The 18,747-nt window shown below is 36.5% G+C and overlaps 1 protein-coding gene across 4 annotated transcripts in view; it reads left to right on the top strand.

The window, feature by feature from the left end:
* RPS6KA3 (ribosomal protein S6 kinase A3) overlaps nucleotides 1–18,747 on the top strand; it is a 113,367-nt gene that overhangs the window by 61,255 nt on the left and 33,365 nt on the right. For all 4 annotated transcript variants that reach the window (XM_039247386.1, XM_039247388.1, XM_039247389.1 and 1 more), the window contains 7 exons: nucleotides 5,399–5,480; nucleotides 12,518–12,598; nucleotides 13,384–13,463; nucleotides 14,061–14,167; nucleotides 17,872–17,909; nucleotides 18,099–18,241; nucleotides 18,416–18,486. In XM_039247386.1, coding sequence (XP_039103317.1) covers nucleotides 5,399–5,480; nucleotides 12,518–12,598; nucleotides 13,384–13,463; nucleotides 14,061–14,167; nucleotides 17,872–17,909; nucleotides 18,099–18,241; nucleotides 18,416–18,486 — 602 coding nt within the window. The remainder of the gene's footprint in view (nucleotides 1–5,398; nucleotides 5,481–12,517; nucleotides 12,599–13,383; nucleotides 13,464–14,060; nucleotides 14,168–17,871; nucleotides 17,910–18,098; nucleotides 18,242–18,415; nucleotides 18,487–18,747) is intronic.

Below are 18,747 nucleotides of genomic sequence, written 5' to 3'. Positions count from 1 at the left end.
CCTGCTTCAGATTCTGTCTCCATCACTCTCTCTGCCCCTCCTCTGCTCGTCCACTGTCACTGTCTGTCTGTCTGTCTCTCTCAAATATAAATAAACAAATATTTTTTAAAAAACAATTGCACTTTACAAATGATTAAAAATCAAAAAATATTCCCTTCATACACTTTGCAAATGCACTTTGCAAATTATTAAAAATCAAAAAATACTCCTTTCATACACTTTTTGATACTCTTTTTGAGTCCTCGTGTGGAATTGGAAGGTGATCTTGCAGATACATTACCACAATATGTCTCAGTCTTCCCTCCACAGCATCCCTAATACCAGCAGGAAGTAGATGACTACTCCCAAGGAATTAGGGAGTTAGGAAAGAATTATGATTAGGAAGTTTTGGGGACTTACAGCTTCTCTTTAAAATGAATGTTGAGGTACCTGGGTGGCTCAGTCAGTTAAGTGGCCCACTTCGGCTCAGGTCATGGTCTCATGGTTCATGAGTTCAAGTTTCGTGTCAGGCTCTTGGCTGACAACTCAGAGCCTGAAGCCTGCTTTGGATTCTGTGTCTCCCTCTCTCTGCCTCTCCCCCACTCGTGTGCATGTACTCTCACGCTTGCTCACTCTCTCTGTCTCTCTCTCAAAAGTAAATAAACGTTTAAAACAATTTTTAAATACAAAAATAAAATAAATTTTAAATGAATGCAAAGGTTGCATTGTATTCAGTGATATCCAGGTTTGTCTTTAATATCAAAAAATGTTTGGGGCACCTGGGTGGCTTAGTCGGTTAAGCGTCCGACTTTCGCTTGGGTCATGATCTCGCGGTTCGTGGGTTCGAGCCCCGCGTCGGGCTCTGTGCTGACTGCCAGCTCAGAGCCTGGAGCTTGTTTCGGTCTCTGACTCCCCCTCTCTCTGGCCCTCCCCTGCTCCCGCTGTCTCTCTCTCTCTCCTAGAAATAAATAAAACATTAAAAAAAATTAAAAAAAAAAAAGTTTACCAAAGCCACCAACCAGAATTGTTCCAGAAGATGCAATATCTTCATCATTTTTCTGCTAATCCATTTCTTAGTGATAGGAGGGTTCTGATATTGCATTAAACTTTCACAGTGCAGTGCTTCCTTACCACCTCCCTGCGAGGAGACATTTGAAGATATCCTGCTTTGCAAACTTCAAAACAACACTTTAGCTCCCTTGTGTATTTTGGAGGGACTCTTTAGCAACTCTTGGTTAATACAGGTAATTTATTACAGCAGTAGTAACCTCTTTCAACCCCCAAGTGATGCTTTTAATTCACATATAGGTTAAGTAAGCAGCAGAATGTGATGGTTGCAAGTTTGGGCTCTAGGTCAGTCAGACTTGGATCTGATTTTTTTTTTTCCTTTTCCTTACTTGGTGCATGTACTTGAGCAAGCTATTTAACCTCTTCGAGCCTCATTTTCTTCTTCCACTCAGTCATTAAGTGTTGGAATTCCTCAAGGTTCCATTCTAGGCTGCCTTCTCCTCACTCTGTACACCCTCCTAATTATTTTCTCTGTGCCCACTATCTTAATTATAACCTACATACAGCTGTCTTCACAGGTTTCTATCTCCACTCTAGATCATGCCTCCAAGCTCTGAACTCTGTGTACAGCTGCATATTTTTTTCTCTTAGCGTGTCTCCAAGGCAGTTTAAGGTCAGCATGTCTAAGACCAAACTCACGATTTTCTCCAGCTCCCCCCCTCCCCCGCCCAAACCTGCCTTGTTTCTTTTTTCTCTGCAACTATGAATGGTATCCAGTTAAGCAGGCCAGAAACTTGGAAGGCATTTTTGACATATCCTTCTACTGCCTACCCTTTCCTCTTGTCACCCCCTACCAGTCTAATCTGTCAGTAAGTCCTATTGATTTAGTAATGATTTCTCACATCTTGCCTGTCTTGTCCTTGTCTACTCTGCCACTGCCCAAGTCTTTGGAACCATTTCTCCCTGGCCTATGGAAGGAGGCTCCTAACTGGGGCTTCCCAAATGTATTCTTTCCTCAAGCGACTATTTACATTACAGACAACAAGAGCTTATCTTATACTTTAGTAGCCTCCCTTTGTCTTTAGGATAAAGACATTAAGATATCCGAGGAGCCCCTTGTTGTGACACCTAGCTACCTCAGCAACATCACTTTATGTATTGTTCACTACCTGTGTTCTAGCCACACTGGCCACCTTTCCCAGTCCTTACGCACCAGGCTCCGCCCCACTAGAAAGCCTTTGCACATGTACCTCCCTCTGCGTGAAGCACTCTGCCCCACCCCCACCCCCTCCTTATCTTGTTAACTCCTCTCGTGCTTATGATCTCAAAGAAGTCTTCTCTGCCATTCTGACTAGGTCTTCCTCGGTTTTACCCTGTCAGAACATTTTATACCCCATCTTCACAGCACTCACCACAATTGCAGCTTTTTATTTGTGTAATTATTGACTGTCTCCTATATGTTCATTCCATGAGTGCAGGGGACATGCTTTGTAACCTGTGTCAGCATTGAGCTGGTAGCACAGTACCTAGCATATAATTTTGGAAAGAAGTAATGAGTAAATAATAGTCCTGACCTCATAGGTTAGTCGTGAGGATTAAATGATATAAGGCCACGCACATAATATCTGCTGTGGAATTGTATTATCCCACAATGCATTACGGATAAACCCAAATAGATGGATTTCTTTCTATACATTAGATTTTCAGGGAACACAGTATTTAAGTTGCCAGAAGTTAGCATGCGTCTCCCTTTATTTCTTTAAAAGTCATTTAAATACCTTACTATAAATAGCAAACATTAAAAATACAGCGTCTCCTTTCTTACTCATCCTAAAAAGTCAGCGTAAGCAAGGAAACAGGAATGACCTGTCAGAGCTTATAATAGCTTCATGGGGGAGTTCGAAAGGTCGCAAATGCTCTGGTGAGGGAAGATCCGATGGCATCTGGGACTGCTGCTGTTCCTGCTACATTGACTGGTGACCTGCCAGAGGGAACATTAACAGTGCCCTGAGCAAGAGCACAGAACTGAGTGGCTGGCCTGGTTCTTGTTCCAATACCTCCACTGTGACACTAGTCAAATTATTTAACCTCTCTAAGCCCTAGCTTAGTCAGTTATAAATAGAGATTGCTTAGTCCTCCTGCCTCCCAAAATTATCCTGATGATGTATTATAAATGCTTGTGAAGGTCCTTTGCAAACTAAGATGTGCTGAAAGTATTAAGGTGCTTTCTTTCTTTTAATATTTATTTTATTTTTGAGAGAAAGAGAGAGTAGGGGAGGGGCAGAGAGAGAGGGACATAGCGAAGCGAGCTCTGCGCTGACAGCAGAGAATACGATGTGGGGCTTAAACTCACGAACCAGATCATGAGCTGAGCTGAAGTCGGGCACTTATCCAACTGAGCCATCCAGGCAGCTGATGTGTCAAAGTACTTTCAAAGAAGGGTGAAGAAAGTTTGCAATCCACAGGGAGAATTTTTCATGTACAATGGTACAGAGAAGTTTGATTAGGGAATCTTACGAATAAATATTAGATAAATCCTAATGATCTCCACCTAATTAGAATTTATGTCTATTCAAAAATATTAATAATCTTTGCTTACCTTTAGCATTTGAATGTCATTCCATCTTAGGAATCTGATTAAGAATGCTTTTTTTCTCCCCAGTGTGCCTCCCTGCTAACTGGCTAATAGAAACTAAAGAATGGGGGCATCATGGAGGGGAACAGGATGGGGGAGTGATTTGGGGAGAGGATCACCCAACGTATCAGGGTTTCTGTGCAAGTTATGATGCTCTTTACTATGCTCGAGGTCATTGCCAATCACCTTTAGCACAATTTCTCAAAGTGAGTAACTCTGCATTGCCCTAGAATCAGTTGAATGTAATAATTTTTTTTAAATTTTGTGCTAATAGCCTAGCATGCTAGTGCATATAATTGAGAGCTGAACTTAAAGTTAATTTTTTTTTAAATTTCTGAGAGAGAGAGAGAGAGAGAGCGTGAGCAGGGGAGGGTCAGAGAGAGAGGGAGACACAGAATCTGAAACAGGCTCCAGGCTCCAAGCTAGCTGTCAGCACAGAGCCCGATGCGGGGCTTGAACTCATGAACTGTGAGATCATGAACCGCGAGATCATGACCCGAGCTGAAGTCAGATGCTTAACCGACTGAGCCACCCAGGTGCCCCAGTTAATTCTTGATTATAATTGCTTCTCTTCCCATCTGTGGCACCTCAGTAACACTGCCAGGAAAGAACAGGTAGAATGCAGAGTTGAAATTCAGGTCCATTTAACAAGTATGTATAAAGATTTCATGAAAAAGATCATCAGTCACTATGTTGTACACCTGAAATTAATATTACGCTGTATGTTAACTAACTGGAATTTATTATTTTTTAATGTTTAATTTTTTTTTGAGAGAGAGAGAGAGTGCTCTCATGAATGGGGGAGGGGCAGAGAGGAGAGAGGGAGACAGGGAATCTGAAGCAGGCTCTGCACTGTCAGTGCACAACCCGACATGGGGCTTGAACCCACCAACCATGAAGTCATGACCTGAGCCAATGTCAGGTGCTCAAGCAACTGAGCCACCCAGGTGACTATTTTATTTAAAAGGAATTTAAATAAAAACTTTTTAAAAAAGATCACAAACCTAATGATAAAAATGAATAGAAGAGATTTATAGACTTTCTTGTATTAGCCATCGTATAGCGTGACTGTGAATTACTTACAGCAGGCTCTATACATTTTGCATAATTTTCACACTATATTTTGAAAGCAGCTAAAAATATTTGGAAAGTCAAGAATCTCAGTAACATACCTAGGACTGTGTTCTTCATATTTAGGTATACGTGATAATTTGATTTTTAAAAGGTGGAAAGGTGTGGTTCTGACTTAAGTCACACTAAATATTTGTGAATAGGCTTCTTCATTGTAACTTTTAAATCGTTCTGCCCAGCAATGAGAAATTTATGTGCAGGTTTCATACAGACAAAAGACCAATCATCAATGTATAATTGTATCAACAGAAAATCTTGGTCAAGGGGAACTCCTGTGTAACAATTTTTATGGAATCAGAAGAATTTTTGTTTTGTTAAAAGCAGAGCAGTGACCACCTGTGTTATACTTTAAACATGTTAGACTTTTACCTAATTATGACATAGCTTAAGGACTTGTACTGGTGTCTCATATGCAACGTGCTTTTTGAGAATTGGCAAACAACAAAAAGGAAAGAAAACAGTGTATTCACTTATGTTGACACCTCAAGTTATAGCCAGTGGTTACAACTCATTGTATTTATAATTGATACATAAGGAACATCGGTATATCAGAATCTTTCTAATAATAAACTGTATTATAGAAAAGGTCTCATTGTTAACAGTGGTGATATTTGGTAAAACGTACTTTCTCTCATTTAAATACAGGTTTTCTTAGTCAAAAAAATCTCAGGCTCTGATGCTAGACAGCTTTATGCCATGAAAGTATTGAAGAAGGCCACCTTGAAAGGTAAGTACTGTGACTATTTATAACATTTGTGTCGTCTAAACAAACTGAAAGGTCTCAATAGATTTCCAGTGACTCCTAGGCCAGTTACTTACATTCTGAATCTGTTTCTGTTACTGTCTTTCATTTTAGACTTCTTTTAGTGAAATTTTCCTACTGGGCTAGGTATCATATGACTAGTGAGAATGGGAGTTGCCATGTTATAAAAGAGGTATTATAAATTCACCTTGGGCTTATGCAAATACAAGTTGAGAAGATTCAAACTGGGTTTGATTCATCTTCAGATTAATGTAATTATTTTAATGTTTTGAAAAGTAACTGATTTACTGGATGCAAAATAGCTTTTATTTTAACGACTTCATCATCTTGACTTCTGGTTTCCAAGTAAGTTTTTATTCTAAGCCTCAGATTTTGAACAATCTAATGTAAGGTTTGACTCTTACAGGCAAATAGTCAGTTAGATGAAATTATACTTAGTTTTTAAAATACATAAATCTTTTATTTAGTAGTATTGGTTATTTTACCACATAACCTCTAGTTTTTTTTGTATTGATTCCTAACATCATTTTTTCTTCTTCAATTTACATGTAATTTTAAAGTTTTTTAAATACTCCGAAAGAAATATTTGTGATGATCATTTATCATTTCTTGTGTTATTCTTCCCAGTTAGTCACCCACTCTGGATATCATTATTCTAAGAAATTCCACCTTTGTCTATAAACACCATCCTTTGCTTCCTTTCTCTTGCTGTCTTCCTGAATGTATTTCTTTCCTATCCAGTCTCTACCTCTGGAACACTACTTGACTAGATTTTTGCTAGGAGTAGAGAATTAAATTATATCCTCAGTGCCCTACTTTATATTAGGACTTCTATAACTTTATGCTTATGAATCCCATGTTATAAAACTGCATAGATGGGGGCGCCTGGGTGGCTTAGTTGGTTAAGCGTCCGACTTTCGCTTAGGTCATGATCTCGCGGTTCGTGGGTTCGAGCCCCGCGTCGGGCTCTGTACTGACTGCCAGCTCAGAGCCTGGAGCCTATTTCAGAGTCTGTGACTCCCTCTCTCTCTGACCCTCCCCTGCTCACGCTGTCTCTCTCCTTCTCTCAGAAATAAATAAAACATTTATAAATAAATAAATAAATAAATAAATAAATCATACATGCATACATACATACATACATACTGTTCCTAACTGAGCCAGATAGGAGTCACATTTCCTCCACACTGTCTCTGTCTCTCTCTCTCTCTCTCTCTCTCAGAAATAAATAAAACATTTATAAATAAATAAATAAATAAACAAACAAACATACATACATACATACTGTTCCTAACTGAGCCAGATAGTATAGTGGAGTCACATTTCCTTCACATCTTTGCTGTATTAGATCTCATTTTCTAAATTCTGTTTCTATCTTTTTCTCACTTTACTTTCCATTCTGGGTGCGTCATAACTTCTAATAGCTACCTCAGAAAGGGTGAATGGATGCTAAATTTTCTGTGACCTTGAATGTCATAAAATGCCTTTATTATACCCCTCACTTAATTTATAATTTGGGTATAAAATTCTAGGTGAGAAATAATTTTCCCTCAGATATTTGAAGGCATTGTTTCTATTGTCTTCCAGTTTCCTGTATTGCAGTTATGAAGTTTATTGCATTTCTGACTTCCAGTCCTTTGTGCATAAGCAGCTTTTCCTCTTTGGAAGTCTTTAGAATCACTCTATTCTTTATCCCTACTGTTCTGGAACTTGTACAGTGGTATTTCTTTAGTGTGGACTTTTAAAATTCATCATACCAGGTATAGGGTGGACTGTTTTATTCTAGAAACTCGTTTCTTCAGTTTTGGCAAAGTATTTTGTCATTTCTTCCCCATTTTGTAACTGCTTCTCTTTGAATATGTTGGACCTCCTGGATCATCTCTTAATTTTTTTCCCTCCTGTTTTCCAGTTTTGTCCTTTTTCTCTATTTTCTAGGAAATATTATCAACTCTCTTTCAACCTTTCTATTGACCTTTTTGTTTCTACCATCATTTTTGTTTGTTTTTATTTTGTGAGAGAGAGAGCAAGAGCGAGCAGGAATGGGGGAGGGGCAGAGAAAGAGGGAGAGAGAGAATCCCAAACAGGTTACACACTGTTGGTGCAGAGCCTGACATGGGGCTCGAATCCACGAACCATGAGGTCGTGACCTGAGCTGAAATCAAGAGTTGGATGCTTAACCAACTGAACCATCCAGGTGCCCCTTTACCGTCATTTTTAATTTTCTAGATTTTCCTTGTTCTCTATTCCATTTTTTAAAACTTTTTCTTGCAGAAAGTGTCAGGGCCCCTGGGTGGTTCAGTTAAGCATCCGACTTCAGCTCAGGTCATGATCTCATGGTTGGTGAGTTCGAGCCTGGAGTCTGCTTCTGATTCTGTGTCTCCCTCTCTCTCTGCCCCTCCCCTGCTTACTTTCTCTCTCTCTCTCTCTCTCTCTCTCTCAAAAATAAACATTAAAATTTTTTTAAAAAAGAAAGTGTCAGACATTTACAGAAAGAATGTGGCACCTGGGTGGCTCAGTTGGTTAAGTACCCGACTTCAACTGAGGTCATGATCAAACAGTTTGTCAGCTTGAGCTTCCCTCCCCTGCTCTCTGCCCCTCCCCTGCTCATTCTCTCACTCTTGTTCTCTCTCACACACACATTCTTTCTCTCTTTCTCTCATTCAAAACTAAGTAAATACTAAAAAATATTTTTAACGAAAGAAACCAAAGAATATAGAGAACACCCATATACCCTGCTTGCTATTTCAGCATTTCCCACTTTTTTTTTTTTTTTTTTTTTTTTTTTTTTTTTTTTTTTTTTTTTTTTTTTTTTTTTTTTTTTTTTTTTTTTTTTTTTTTTTTTTTTTTTNCTTTTTTTTTTTTTTTTTTTTTTTTTTTTTTTTTTTTGGCATCTGTGTTCTTTCCCTTCCCCTCCTTTGATACTTTGGAGCAAATCTCAGACATTGTACAATTTTTTCCATAAATGTATTAGTATGTATCTCTAAAAGATAAAAACTCTTAAAAGAAATAACTCTAACATTATACCTAAAAAATTAATATACAGATATCCAACCAGTATTTAAATTTCCAATTGTGCCTATTGTTATAATTCTTTTTTCTTTTTCCAATTTGTTTGAATCAGAATCTGTATAAGATCTATATTTTGTAGTTGGTTGATATCTCTTTAAGTCATTTAATCTATGAGCTCTTCTCCATTTTTTTTCTTTGTAGTTTATTTATTGAAGATACTGGTGCCTTCCCCCTATCCCTTTTAAAGCTTCTTTTTCGTGGGTGCCATATAGTTTTTGCTCTCTTGGTGGTGGATATAAATGACAAGAGTGATTTTTAAGTTTTCATGTGTTCTTTACATTGTCTTTGTTTCCCTGTATTTCTTTTTTTTCCCCCTATTTATTTTGATAGCTGTTTTTCATCTTTAGAGCCTTTCCTCAAATGCCTATGGGTCTTTTGCTGACTTTTTCTCATTTAAGAGTGACCAAATAACCGAGTGGAAAGGGTTCTATAGCAAGAATTTGCTTATTTCTCATTGGCTTCATTCCCTTAGGCTTAGCTTTTGGCTTTCTCTTATCTACTGTATAAGATACCACTTACTCATCATCTTCTGCTCCTGCTTTCTCTCCTGTTCTTTGTCCTTATGAGTTTATGCATAATTGTTCCATTATTGTAATTTCATTGGGGGTTTGGAAGAAAGTAGAAAGTAAAACATCTATATTTAAGCAGAAGTCTCTTTGTTTCCATTTCAGAGTTCCTATTAATACAATAAATGGTGTCAAATAGAAGTCAGTAGTGTGAGGTTGAGTTTGTGGGGACTTTTCTCCTAACACAGTAGTCAGTGGGCCTAAAAGTTTTGTAAACCATTACTTAAAAGAGTTTCTTAATACATAATCCTAGAAACATAAACACCATTTCTTCTTGATCACTCTCATGTTCAATTCAAGGAGAATTTAAAATCTAGTAACCACTATATGAGAAAAATTATTTCAGAGGAATGTAGTTGCTTTGTCAGCATGAGTAATTATTAACAAATTGTATTTTAGGGTTTAGAGTTAACGAATATAAAACATGTCTTCTAAAGCAGTAGATCCTCATCAGAATTCCTGATTGTAGGATGATTTATATTTGTCAGTAGGTCTTTATAAGTAAAAGAAACCAGATTAGAATTATTAAACAGTCCTATCTCAAATAAAATGAAGGAATCCTTTAGTGATTATATCTCACAGCTCATTTTCAACTAAACAAGGTCTCATCAGTGTCACATGTAAGTACACCACCTCACAAGATAATCATAATAGAAAAAAAATCATCTTGTTCTAGCATTTCATTATATATTTTTTTAAGTTTATTTATTTATTTTGAGAGAGAGAGAACGGGCAGGGCAGAAAGAGAGGGAGAGAGAGAGTCTCAAGCAGGCTCCACACTGACAGTGCAGAGGCTGATGCAGGGCTCAAACTCAGGAACTGTGAGATCATGACCTGAGCCAAAACCAAGAGTCAAATGCTTACCCGACTGAGCTGCCCAGGTATTCCTCTAGCTTCTCATTTTATAGAGAAGGAAGCAGGAAGTCCCCAGGCAGTGTAAGGATCTGACCAAGGTAGTTCATTTAGTTGTTAGCAGGGCCGCTAAAAACTACAGCTCTTGGCTCTCAAATATTGTTCTTTTCTTTGTGATAGAATAATAGAAGATATATAGTAAACATGTTAATGGGTATTTTTTGCGGCTTACTGATCAGTGAGGTGAGTTTTTGATGAAAAGCTTTGTAATCTTTGTATAATTATTGAAAGAGGTAGAAATTTGGAATCTATCTTTTAAGGTAATAAGAAGTGAATCCAAGTTCATATTGGTAACAGTAGAAAAAGCGCAGATGTAGGCTAGACTGGAGCAGAATTATCAGCATTCCTAGGTGATGTACCTCATTCACATAAATAATAGAAGACACCAGAGTTGTTGTGATGGGACAGGATAATGAAATCAGATATTAATACTGAATTCGATACACTAGCTGGACAAGTCATTTAGAAGACAAAGGTTTATAGGTATCAAGACCAATTGATTTCTTTTTTTTTTTTAATGTTTTTTTTTTTTTAATTTATTTCTAGGGGAGAGGGAGAGAGAGAGACAGCGTGAGCAGGGGAGGGTCAGAGAGAGAGGGAGTCACAGACTCCAAAACAGGCTCCAGGCTCTGAGCTGGCAGTCAGCACAGAGCCCGACGTGGGGCTCGAACCCACGAACCGCGAGATCATGACCTAAGCGAAAGTCGACGCTTAACCGACTAAGCCACCCAGGCGCCCCAAGACCAATTGATTTCTATACGTGGTTTGCCCATTTCCAGTCACTGGCACCAAAATCTCCCAGTTGGAAGTGGAAAACTGGTAGAATAGAAAACATAGGATTTTGTTTAGCTTCTTTGTTTATTTTGTCCAGAGGTCTTATTTCTATGTTTTAAATATCTGCAGTCACTTTAAATTGAAAAATACATCAATTCATCTTTCTCTCTGTCCCTTCCCTCCCCCCACAAAAGATTCTTTCCCCCATTCTTTCTGCTTAATCTCTGACACAACCATTCAGTCGTTCTGTCCTGAGAATACAAGTCATTTATGATTTATACTTATTATGCAACAGAAAAAAATTAAAATTTTAATGAATGATCATTTTCACCTCTCAAATCCATTGAGCTACCAATACAGAATACTTATCAGAATATATTCTTTTTTTTCTTTTTCTTCTCATTTGTCATTCCCACCAGATTATGAGCTTCTTGAAGATGGTTTTATTTGTATTTGTATCTCACAGTGCCTGGCACACAGAACTTGCTCAAGAAATGTTTGGTTGGTAAAAGAGAGCTTTGCCTGTAGGCTCAAACAAAAATTTATCTTGCCATTCCAAATTATCAAGAATCTGGGTCCTCCCCATTTTACCTCCCCAATTTCCACACTGATTTGGTTCCTTTCTATTCTTCATGTTTGTCTCCATGTTCTCACTTGCAATGCTACTCCATACCTGGACTTTTCTTCTTTAGGCCTGATTCTTCCCACCCATCTAAATTTCACTCTAAAAGTTCCTAACTCTACCTGTTTCCTCTAGTTTTCCCATGCAAGTAAAACTCATCTTTCCCTTCTCTGAATTTCTGTACTACTTATTCCTGTTAATAAGCCATTTTACCCCTTTAGCATATTCATGGTGTGATAGCTACCCTTTAATTGAATGTCTCCTCTGTACCAGGCTCTGGGATATACAAACCTTATCTCAAATAGTCACACAACCCCCAAAGGTACAGTGGTGTTACCCCCATTTTATGCATGAGAGGTAACTGAGACTCAGAGAGTTTAAGTAGGTAACTTGCTCAATATTACACAGATCTAAATCCAGATTTTTTTTTTTAACTCGAGAAAGCCTTTGCTCTTTCAGCTGCACCTCATTATTTCTTCTCCCTCTCCTTCTCTTCCTTTCCTCAAAATAGACCTTTTTGGGTATATCCATCCTTCACCATGTCTGCCACATTTTATAGATGCTTAATGAATGCTTGTTGAGTTGATAGGGTTGGTAGGGGTAGTGAAACCTATTCCATTTTTGTGTGTATGTTTTAATATTTCATTGAGATGCCTTGTTTTTATACTTGATCTTAGCCAAAAGGCTGAGAAGCAATGGGATGCCTTCTTAGAAAGTTACTCCTTTTTGTCCATTGTTCATAACTTTCATTAAAATACTTGTAAATTTGTTCTTAAAGCCAACATCTGATATGTTATCTGTATTTTTTTAACTTAAAGCAAAGATTTTTAAATATGAACAACTTCTTCTGGTTGTATAATTTAGTAAAAAATATATTAATTTTGAAAATTCAAGAGTAATAGTTTTATTTATACGTATAAATAGCTTTATTGGTATGTATAAATATGCAGATTCACATTTTAGCAAAATTTTATTTAAAATGGGCCCCAAAGAGATTTTGTTTTAAGGATTGTCTCTGAAAGCTATTGTAGTATAGCCATATGTGCAATATTTTGTAGTTCGAGACCGTGTTCGGACAAAAATGGAGCGTGATATCTTGGTAGAAGTTAATCATCCTTTTATTGTCAAGTTGCATTATGGTAAGTTATGAACAGCCTGCAACCTCATTCCTCCACCTAATCCCCGACTCCCTGAGTGCATTCAGATATATTAATGTATATATTTGCTTGTGTATATTTATATGTGTTTAATAGATAAATAAAGTCATGGAGATTAAGCCATTACTTCTTAAACTTTAGAAGCTTTTATTATATTTATACTTATGTTTCTGAGTGGTAGCCATAGGATTGGGAAATAATAATCATTGTTTTTTATTATAATAATTAATAAGTGTATGAGCATTTTATAGTCCGTATGTGTTAGCCCAACCCAACGTCTCTTAAAAGGACGAAAGATCCCTAATGTCAACATCCTGAAGCTTTTATCACCTTTCTTTTCCCCAGAGGTATATGTGCTTTTTCTCAGTGGGTAAAGTTGTGATGATTCTTATTATGTGTAATTAAAGCTAAGCATCCCACATTTTTTCTACGCTTAAGGGACTTGGTTTTTCTATTTTGTTTCATGATAAAGTAACCATGTTTAGAATTTTTCTTGTTCATCACATGTTTTAAAACTACTGTATTCCTGAGAGACTATTGCCTGAAGAAAATGTAACAAATGTTCTAGTGGTTCCATAATAAGAAGCACTACATTTAACATTTCCATAAGCAAACTAAGAAAATCGGTGGTTATCTTCTAAATAAAAATCTCTTTAGATCTATGATACAATCATTAATTTGCTTAAAAATTATATTTGTGAATGAGTTGACCTAAAGTAAGCCAAAAAAAACTGGTAGATTAAACAAATTTTCATTTCTTCATTCAGCTTTTCAAACTGAAGGGAAGTTGTATCTTATTTTGGATTTTCTCAGGGGAGGAGATTTGTTTACACGCTTATCCAAAGAGGTATATAATTAATCTCTATTTTTAATCTATCTATATGCATCCTATTTTAACTAAAGCTATGTTATATTTCAATATTGTGTTCATTGTATTTTCTCTAGTGGTTCAAGATTCTTATATTAAGGACTTAGAGCCAAAGAGTCCTTTTCCTACCTTTTGAAGTTGTTCTGAAAGTAGGACTTTAAATTAATAAATTCTTTGTCTTTTGTCCTGCTTCTTTTAGTTAATAGTTTTTCAGAAGCAATAATATATCAAGATCTCCTTAAACAATTAGTAGTGGAAATTCAGCATGCTTTTTAAAGATCATTTTTCATTACTAAAATGTTACTGTGGTGGGACAACAGTGTCAGAATCTGAATATAGTTGTTACTTAACAAAATGTGAAATTATTTCTCCCACAGTGCACATTTAGCATTTAGAAAGTGACTAGTTAACTGATTCAAGCATTTTTGCAAATTCCTTTCATAAGTAAATTGTGGGTGAAACTACATGTGATTAGCATATTTATAATCTTTGACTATTTAATCTCTAAGATGGAATTTTAAATTAAAACTACAGATACAGAAAGAAAATAAAGACAGAAAAATTATTTTATTTTAGGTGATGTTCACAGAAGAAGATGTCAAATTCTACTTGGCCGAACTTGCACTTGCTTTAGACCATCTACATAGCCTGGGAATAATCTATAGAGACTTAAAACCGGAAAAGTAAGGAATTATGCTACTAAGTTGGATACAATGTAATGTAATTATTTAGGAGGTAATAAAAAATAAAATTACCTCATAGAACTACCACAAGAATTGTGCTAGAGCGCCTGTGCTTCACATTTCTGCTAACACTGTATAGTCTCTTTTTTTTTTTTTTTTAATGTTTTATTTATTTCTAGGAGAGAGAGAGACAGCGTGAGCAGGGGAGGGTCAGAGAGAGAGAGGGAGTGACAGACTGAAACAGGCTCCAGGCTCTGAGCTGGCAGTCAGCACNGACTGAAACAGGCTCCAGGCTCTGAGCTGGCAGTCAGCACAGAGCCCGACGCGGGGCTCGAACCCACAAACCGCAAGATCATGACCTAAGCGAAAGTCGGATGCTTAACCGACTAAGCCACCCAGGCGCCCCTAACACTGTATAGTCTCATACCTTTAAAAAATCTGTCAGTCATAATCTCTGTTATTGTATCTTGTTTCATTTGCGTTTTTTATTTTTAATGAAGTTGAAATAGATGTTCATATGCTTGTTGGCCATTTGTATTTTTTTATGTTTATTTATTTATTTATTGAGAGAGAGCAAGAGACAGCCAGCCAGGTAGAGGCAGAGAGAGAGGGAGAGAGAAATCCTAAGCAGGCTCCATGCTGTCAGCACAGAGCTCAACGCAGGGTTTGAACTCACAAACTGTCAAATCACGACCTGAGCCAAAAGCAAGAGTCAGATGCTTAAAGAACTGAGCCACTCAGGCACCCCTTAAAGATTTAATTCACTTACCATACAAGACATCCATTTAAAATGTATGGTTCAATGGTTTTTAGTATATTCAGAGTTGTACAACCATCATCTTTATCAAGAATTTAGATACTACTTACATTAAAATGTTACATACAGTATTTAAATTAAATATTACAACAGGAAACAGAGGAAATGCTCCTTTGGGATCCTGTTACATGATCATTTAGAAGTTGTTATACTTTCACATTTTACCTTTGTTTTTCATATATTTTGGTTTTGGATTCATTTCATATGGTTCCATTGTTATTCCCCAGATAATTACTGAGTTTTTCACATCATTTTACCCATTTCTAACTATCATGACATAAAATATAATTTCTGGTGAGAATAAATATTCAAGCATATAGTCCTTAGAAGAAAAAAAATTACTTTAAACATAAGATTGAACTTTGTAATAAAAATATGTGTTAGTGTTTTATATCCTTTAAAAAATTTTTTTAACATTTATTTAGAGAGACAGAGCACAAGCAGGGGAGGGGCAGAGAGAGAAGGAGACACAGAATCCGAAGCAGGCTCTAGGCTCTGAGCTATCAGCACAGAGCCTGATGCAGGGCTTGAACCCACGAACTGTGAGATCATGACTTGCGCTGACATCAGGTGCTTAACTGACTGAGCCACCCAGGCACCCCCTGTTTAATATTGTCTAATCGAATGCATTTATTGTATACCTTTGGATTAGCATTGGTTATAAAATTAGGCATAGAGCACTGGCCCTTCTTAAGGGTTGAATAAGAGCAAATGTAGGTAAGAAGTGAGATCTTTCACATACATGTCTAGATGACACTTTTAATTGAAATAACATTTAGTTGTCAAATAGTCCAAGTATATACCATCATATAGAACTTGGAAAAAATTTCACTTTTTAGACTAATTGTTTTATTCACTGTAAGGGATCTTCCAAATTCTCTTTAAACCAGAACTCTATTATAATAAATATAGCTAAAAATGATTATTAGTAGTTGAAAGGGAACTTTCCCTATTAAAAGTAATGTAGTTGGCTTTTTCTTTCAAAGGTAAAGGATGGGCGTGGTTATCTTAAGAGCATGCATTTGCTGTAGAAGGCATAAGTAATGTTCTTTCAGCCATTTTTTCTTTTTTCTCAAAATTACTAAGAATGACTTGAAGTTTGTTTTAAGAACTGTCTTTTATGTATTTATTAGACAGAAGGATGATTTCCACCATACCTAATAATTCCCTTTATATTCCTTAAATGGTTGGTCTGCTTTGTAACAAGCATTAATCAAGATTTTTATTTTTTTCACATTAAATCCCTTAAGAAAGAGACATGAAAAATATGTTCTTCCTGAATTATCCTCAGTGGTGAAGTTTATTATAGTCATAGTTGAACTAATGACATAGGAGGGTTAGTAGTATTTTTGACATAGTAAAATTAGAGCAATATTTGGCTTCCACATTTTTTGAAGTTAGAATTAAAAGTAAGGAAATGCCTCTGTTATGGAATAGCTTTGAATATAAGTGAAACAGTTTATTACTTGGCCTTTCAAGTCAGTATACTAAAGTACCTATCCAGAAATAGAATTATTGGCTTACTTCTTAGTACTTTCCCCTCCGTATAGCTCCTTAATTAATAACATTAGTTTCTACTCAAGTATCTGTTAAAGCCAGAAACATAAGTGTCTTCTCTATATGTACTTCTTTATCACAGTCAATATCTAAGAGATCACCAAAATACCTTTTATTTTCCCTTCTAAATTGTTTTATAAAAATGAAGATCTGATTATCTTTACCCTCCACGCATATAAACCTTTTATGCACTTGATAAGAAGCCCAAACTGTTTGGCATGCCTTATTGGCCTGCTGTAGACTGACCCATGCATTCAACGTACATTTCTTATTTGTCTCTGTTCTACCAGGCACTGAGCTCCAAGATGAATAAGGTAAAACCCTCTAGTAGCTCACAGTTTACTGAGAAATAGAGAAAACACTAGAGAATGTATATAGTGAAGGGATAAGTCAGTGAAGAACAAGGAGTGTAAGGAAGGTGTGTTAAGAGGATTGGATGGGGCCACTTGGGTGGCTCAGTCATTTAAGTGTCTGACTTTGGCTCAGGTCACGATATCAAAGTTTATGGGTTCGAGCCACACATTGGGCTTTGTGCTGCAGAGCTTTCTTGGGATTCTCTCTCTGCCCCTTCCCCCACTTGTACTTTTATTTTCTTTCTCTCAAAATAAATAAACTTTAAAAACTAAAATTTAATTTAAAAAAAAAAGAGGATTGGATGGAAAAGTTAAGAAAGAATGATTGAGTCAGATGCCTAAAAAATGACCAAGAAAATGACAATTTTAATTCAGTTGACTCAAATATGTGGATCCTCTGTCTATTGTACAAGCATTAGGCTACTTCTGCAGAATGGCATTAAAAAGACCAACTAGAAAGAACAACTAGACTGATGGCTCAGCTGGTTAAGTGTATGACTTCCACTCAGGTTGTGATCTCACAATTGGTGAGTTCGAGCCCCCCGTGTCAGGCTCTGTGGTGACAGCTAGCTCAGGGCCTGAAGCCTGTTTCAGATTCTGTGTCTCCCTCTCTGTCTCCTTTGCTCTCTCTCTCTCTCTCTCTCTTTCTCAGAAATAAATAAAGCATTAAAAATTTTTAAAAAGTAATAAACATTAATAAAAGCAACTAGAAATTAGAAATAGTATATAGGTTTTGATTCTTTTTCTATTAGTTTTTAAGTGCCCTTAATACACATATATAAGGCTTTGCCTTTGGAATTTGTTACATATGTGGATCTAAAAAATATTTCTCCTTTTTTTACCTTTGCCTTATTCACAGTCTAAATATCTTCGAATAAATGTGGTCATCTAGTGTTTAACACAGTAATTTCCATTCTAGCTTCCATAAATCTGTATCTGGTGGTTTGAAAAGATTTTCTGACTCTGTTTTCTTTCAGCATACTTCTTGATGAAGAAGGTCACATCAAGTTAACAGGTAAAAATACTGATTTTATTAAAATAGTCTCCTCTTTTAAGTTGATCATGGTACAAATGTTGAATAACACGTCTTGAAAAGTTGGGTTAGAATTTTTTAATAATTAAGGTAATTACTGGTACTCAAAGTTTAAACTTTAAGTGGGGAAATTATTATAGGATATTTATGAATTTAATATTATTTTGGCAGATTTTGGCCTAAGTAAAGAGTCTATTGACCATGAAAAGAAGGCATACTCTTTTTGTGGAACTGTGGAATATATGGCTCCAGAAGTAGTTAATCGTCGAGGTCATACTCAGAGTGCAGACTGGTGGTCTTTTGGTGTGTTAATGGTAAGGTTTGGGGTGTTTTTGAGCTAAGTAATAAATATAGTAGAACTATAAATCATTTATTTTATTATATAGCAATTTTATAAGATTTGGTTGTAATTACAATGATGGTTTTTTACTTTCTGGCCTTGAGATTTTATACTTACTAATATCTCTAATGATATTGCCTTTTTGTAGTTTGAAATGCTCACTGGTACACTGCCTTTCCAAGGAAAAGATCGAAAAGAAACAATGACTATGATTCTTAAGTAAGTACTCCTTCGTGGATATGTTTTGATGAGATTTAAAAATAAACACTTCAAACTAAAAAATGAAATTTTAGAGGGTTGGCTATACTGTAAGAAAATAACTAGGAGGGGCGCCTGGGTGGCTTAGTCAGTTAAGCGTCCGACTTTCGCTTAGGTCATGATCTCGCGGTTCGTGGGTTCGAGCCCCGCGTCGGGCTCTGTGCTGACTGCCAGCTCAGAGCCTGGAGCCTATTTCAGAGTCTGTCACTCCCTCTCTCTCTG

The sequence above is a fragment of the Hyaena hyaena genome, unplaced genomic scaffold (assembly GCF_003009895.1).
Source record: "Hyaena hyaena isolate Hyena2069 unplaced genomic scaffold, ASM300989v1 scaffold_295, whole genome shotgun sequence".
Classification (NCBI taxonomy): domain Eukaryota; kingdom Metazoa; phylum Chordata; class Mammalia; order Carnivora; family Hyaenidae; genus Hyaena; species Hyaena hyaena.
This window is presented reverse-complemented; position numbering and strand designations above follow the sequence as displayed.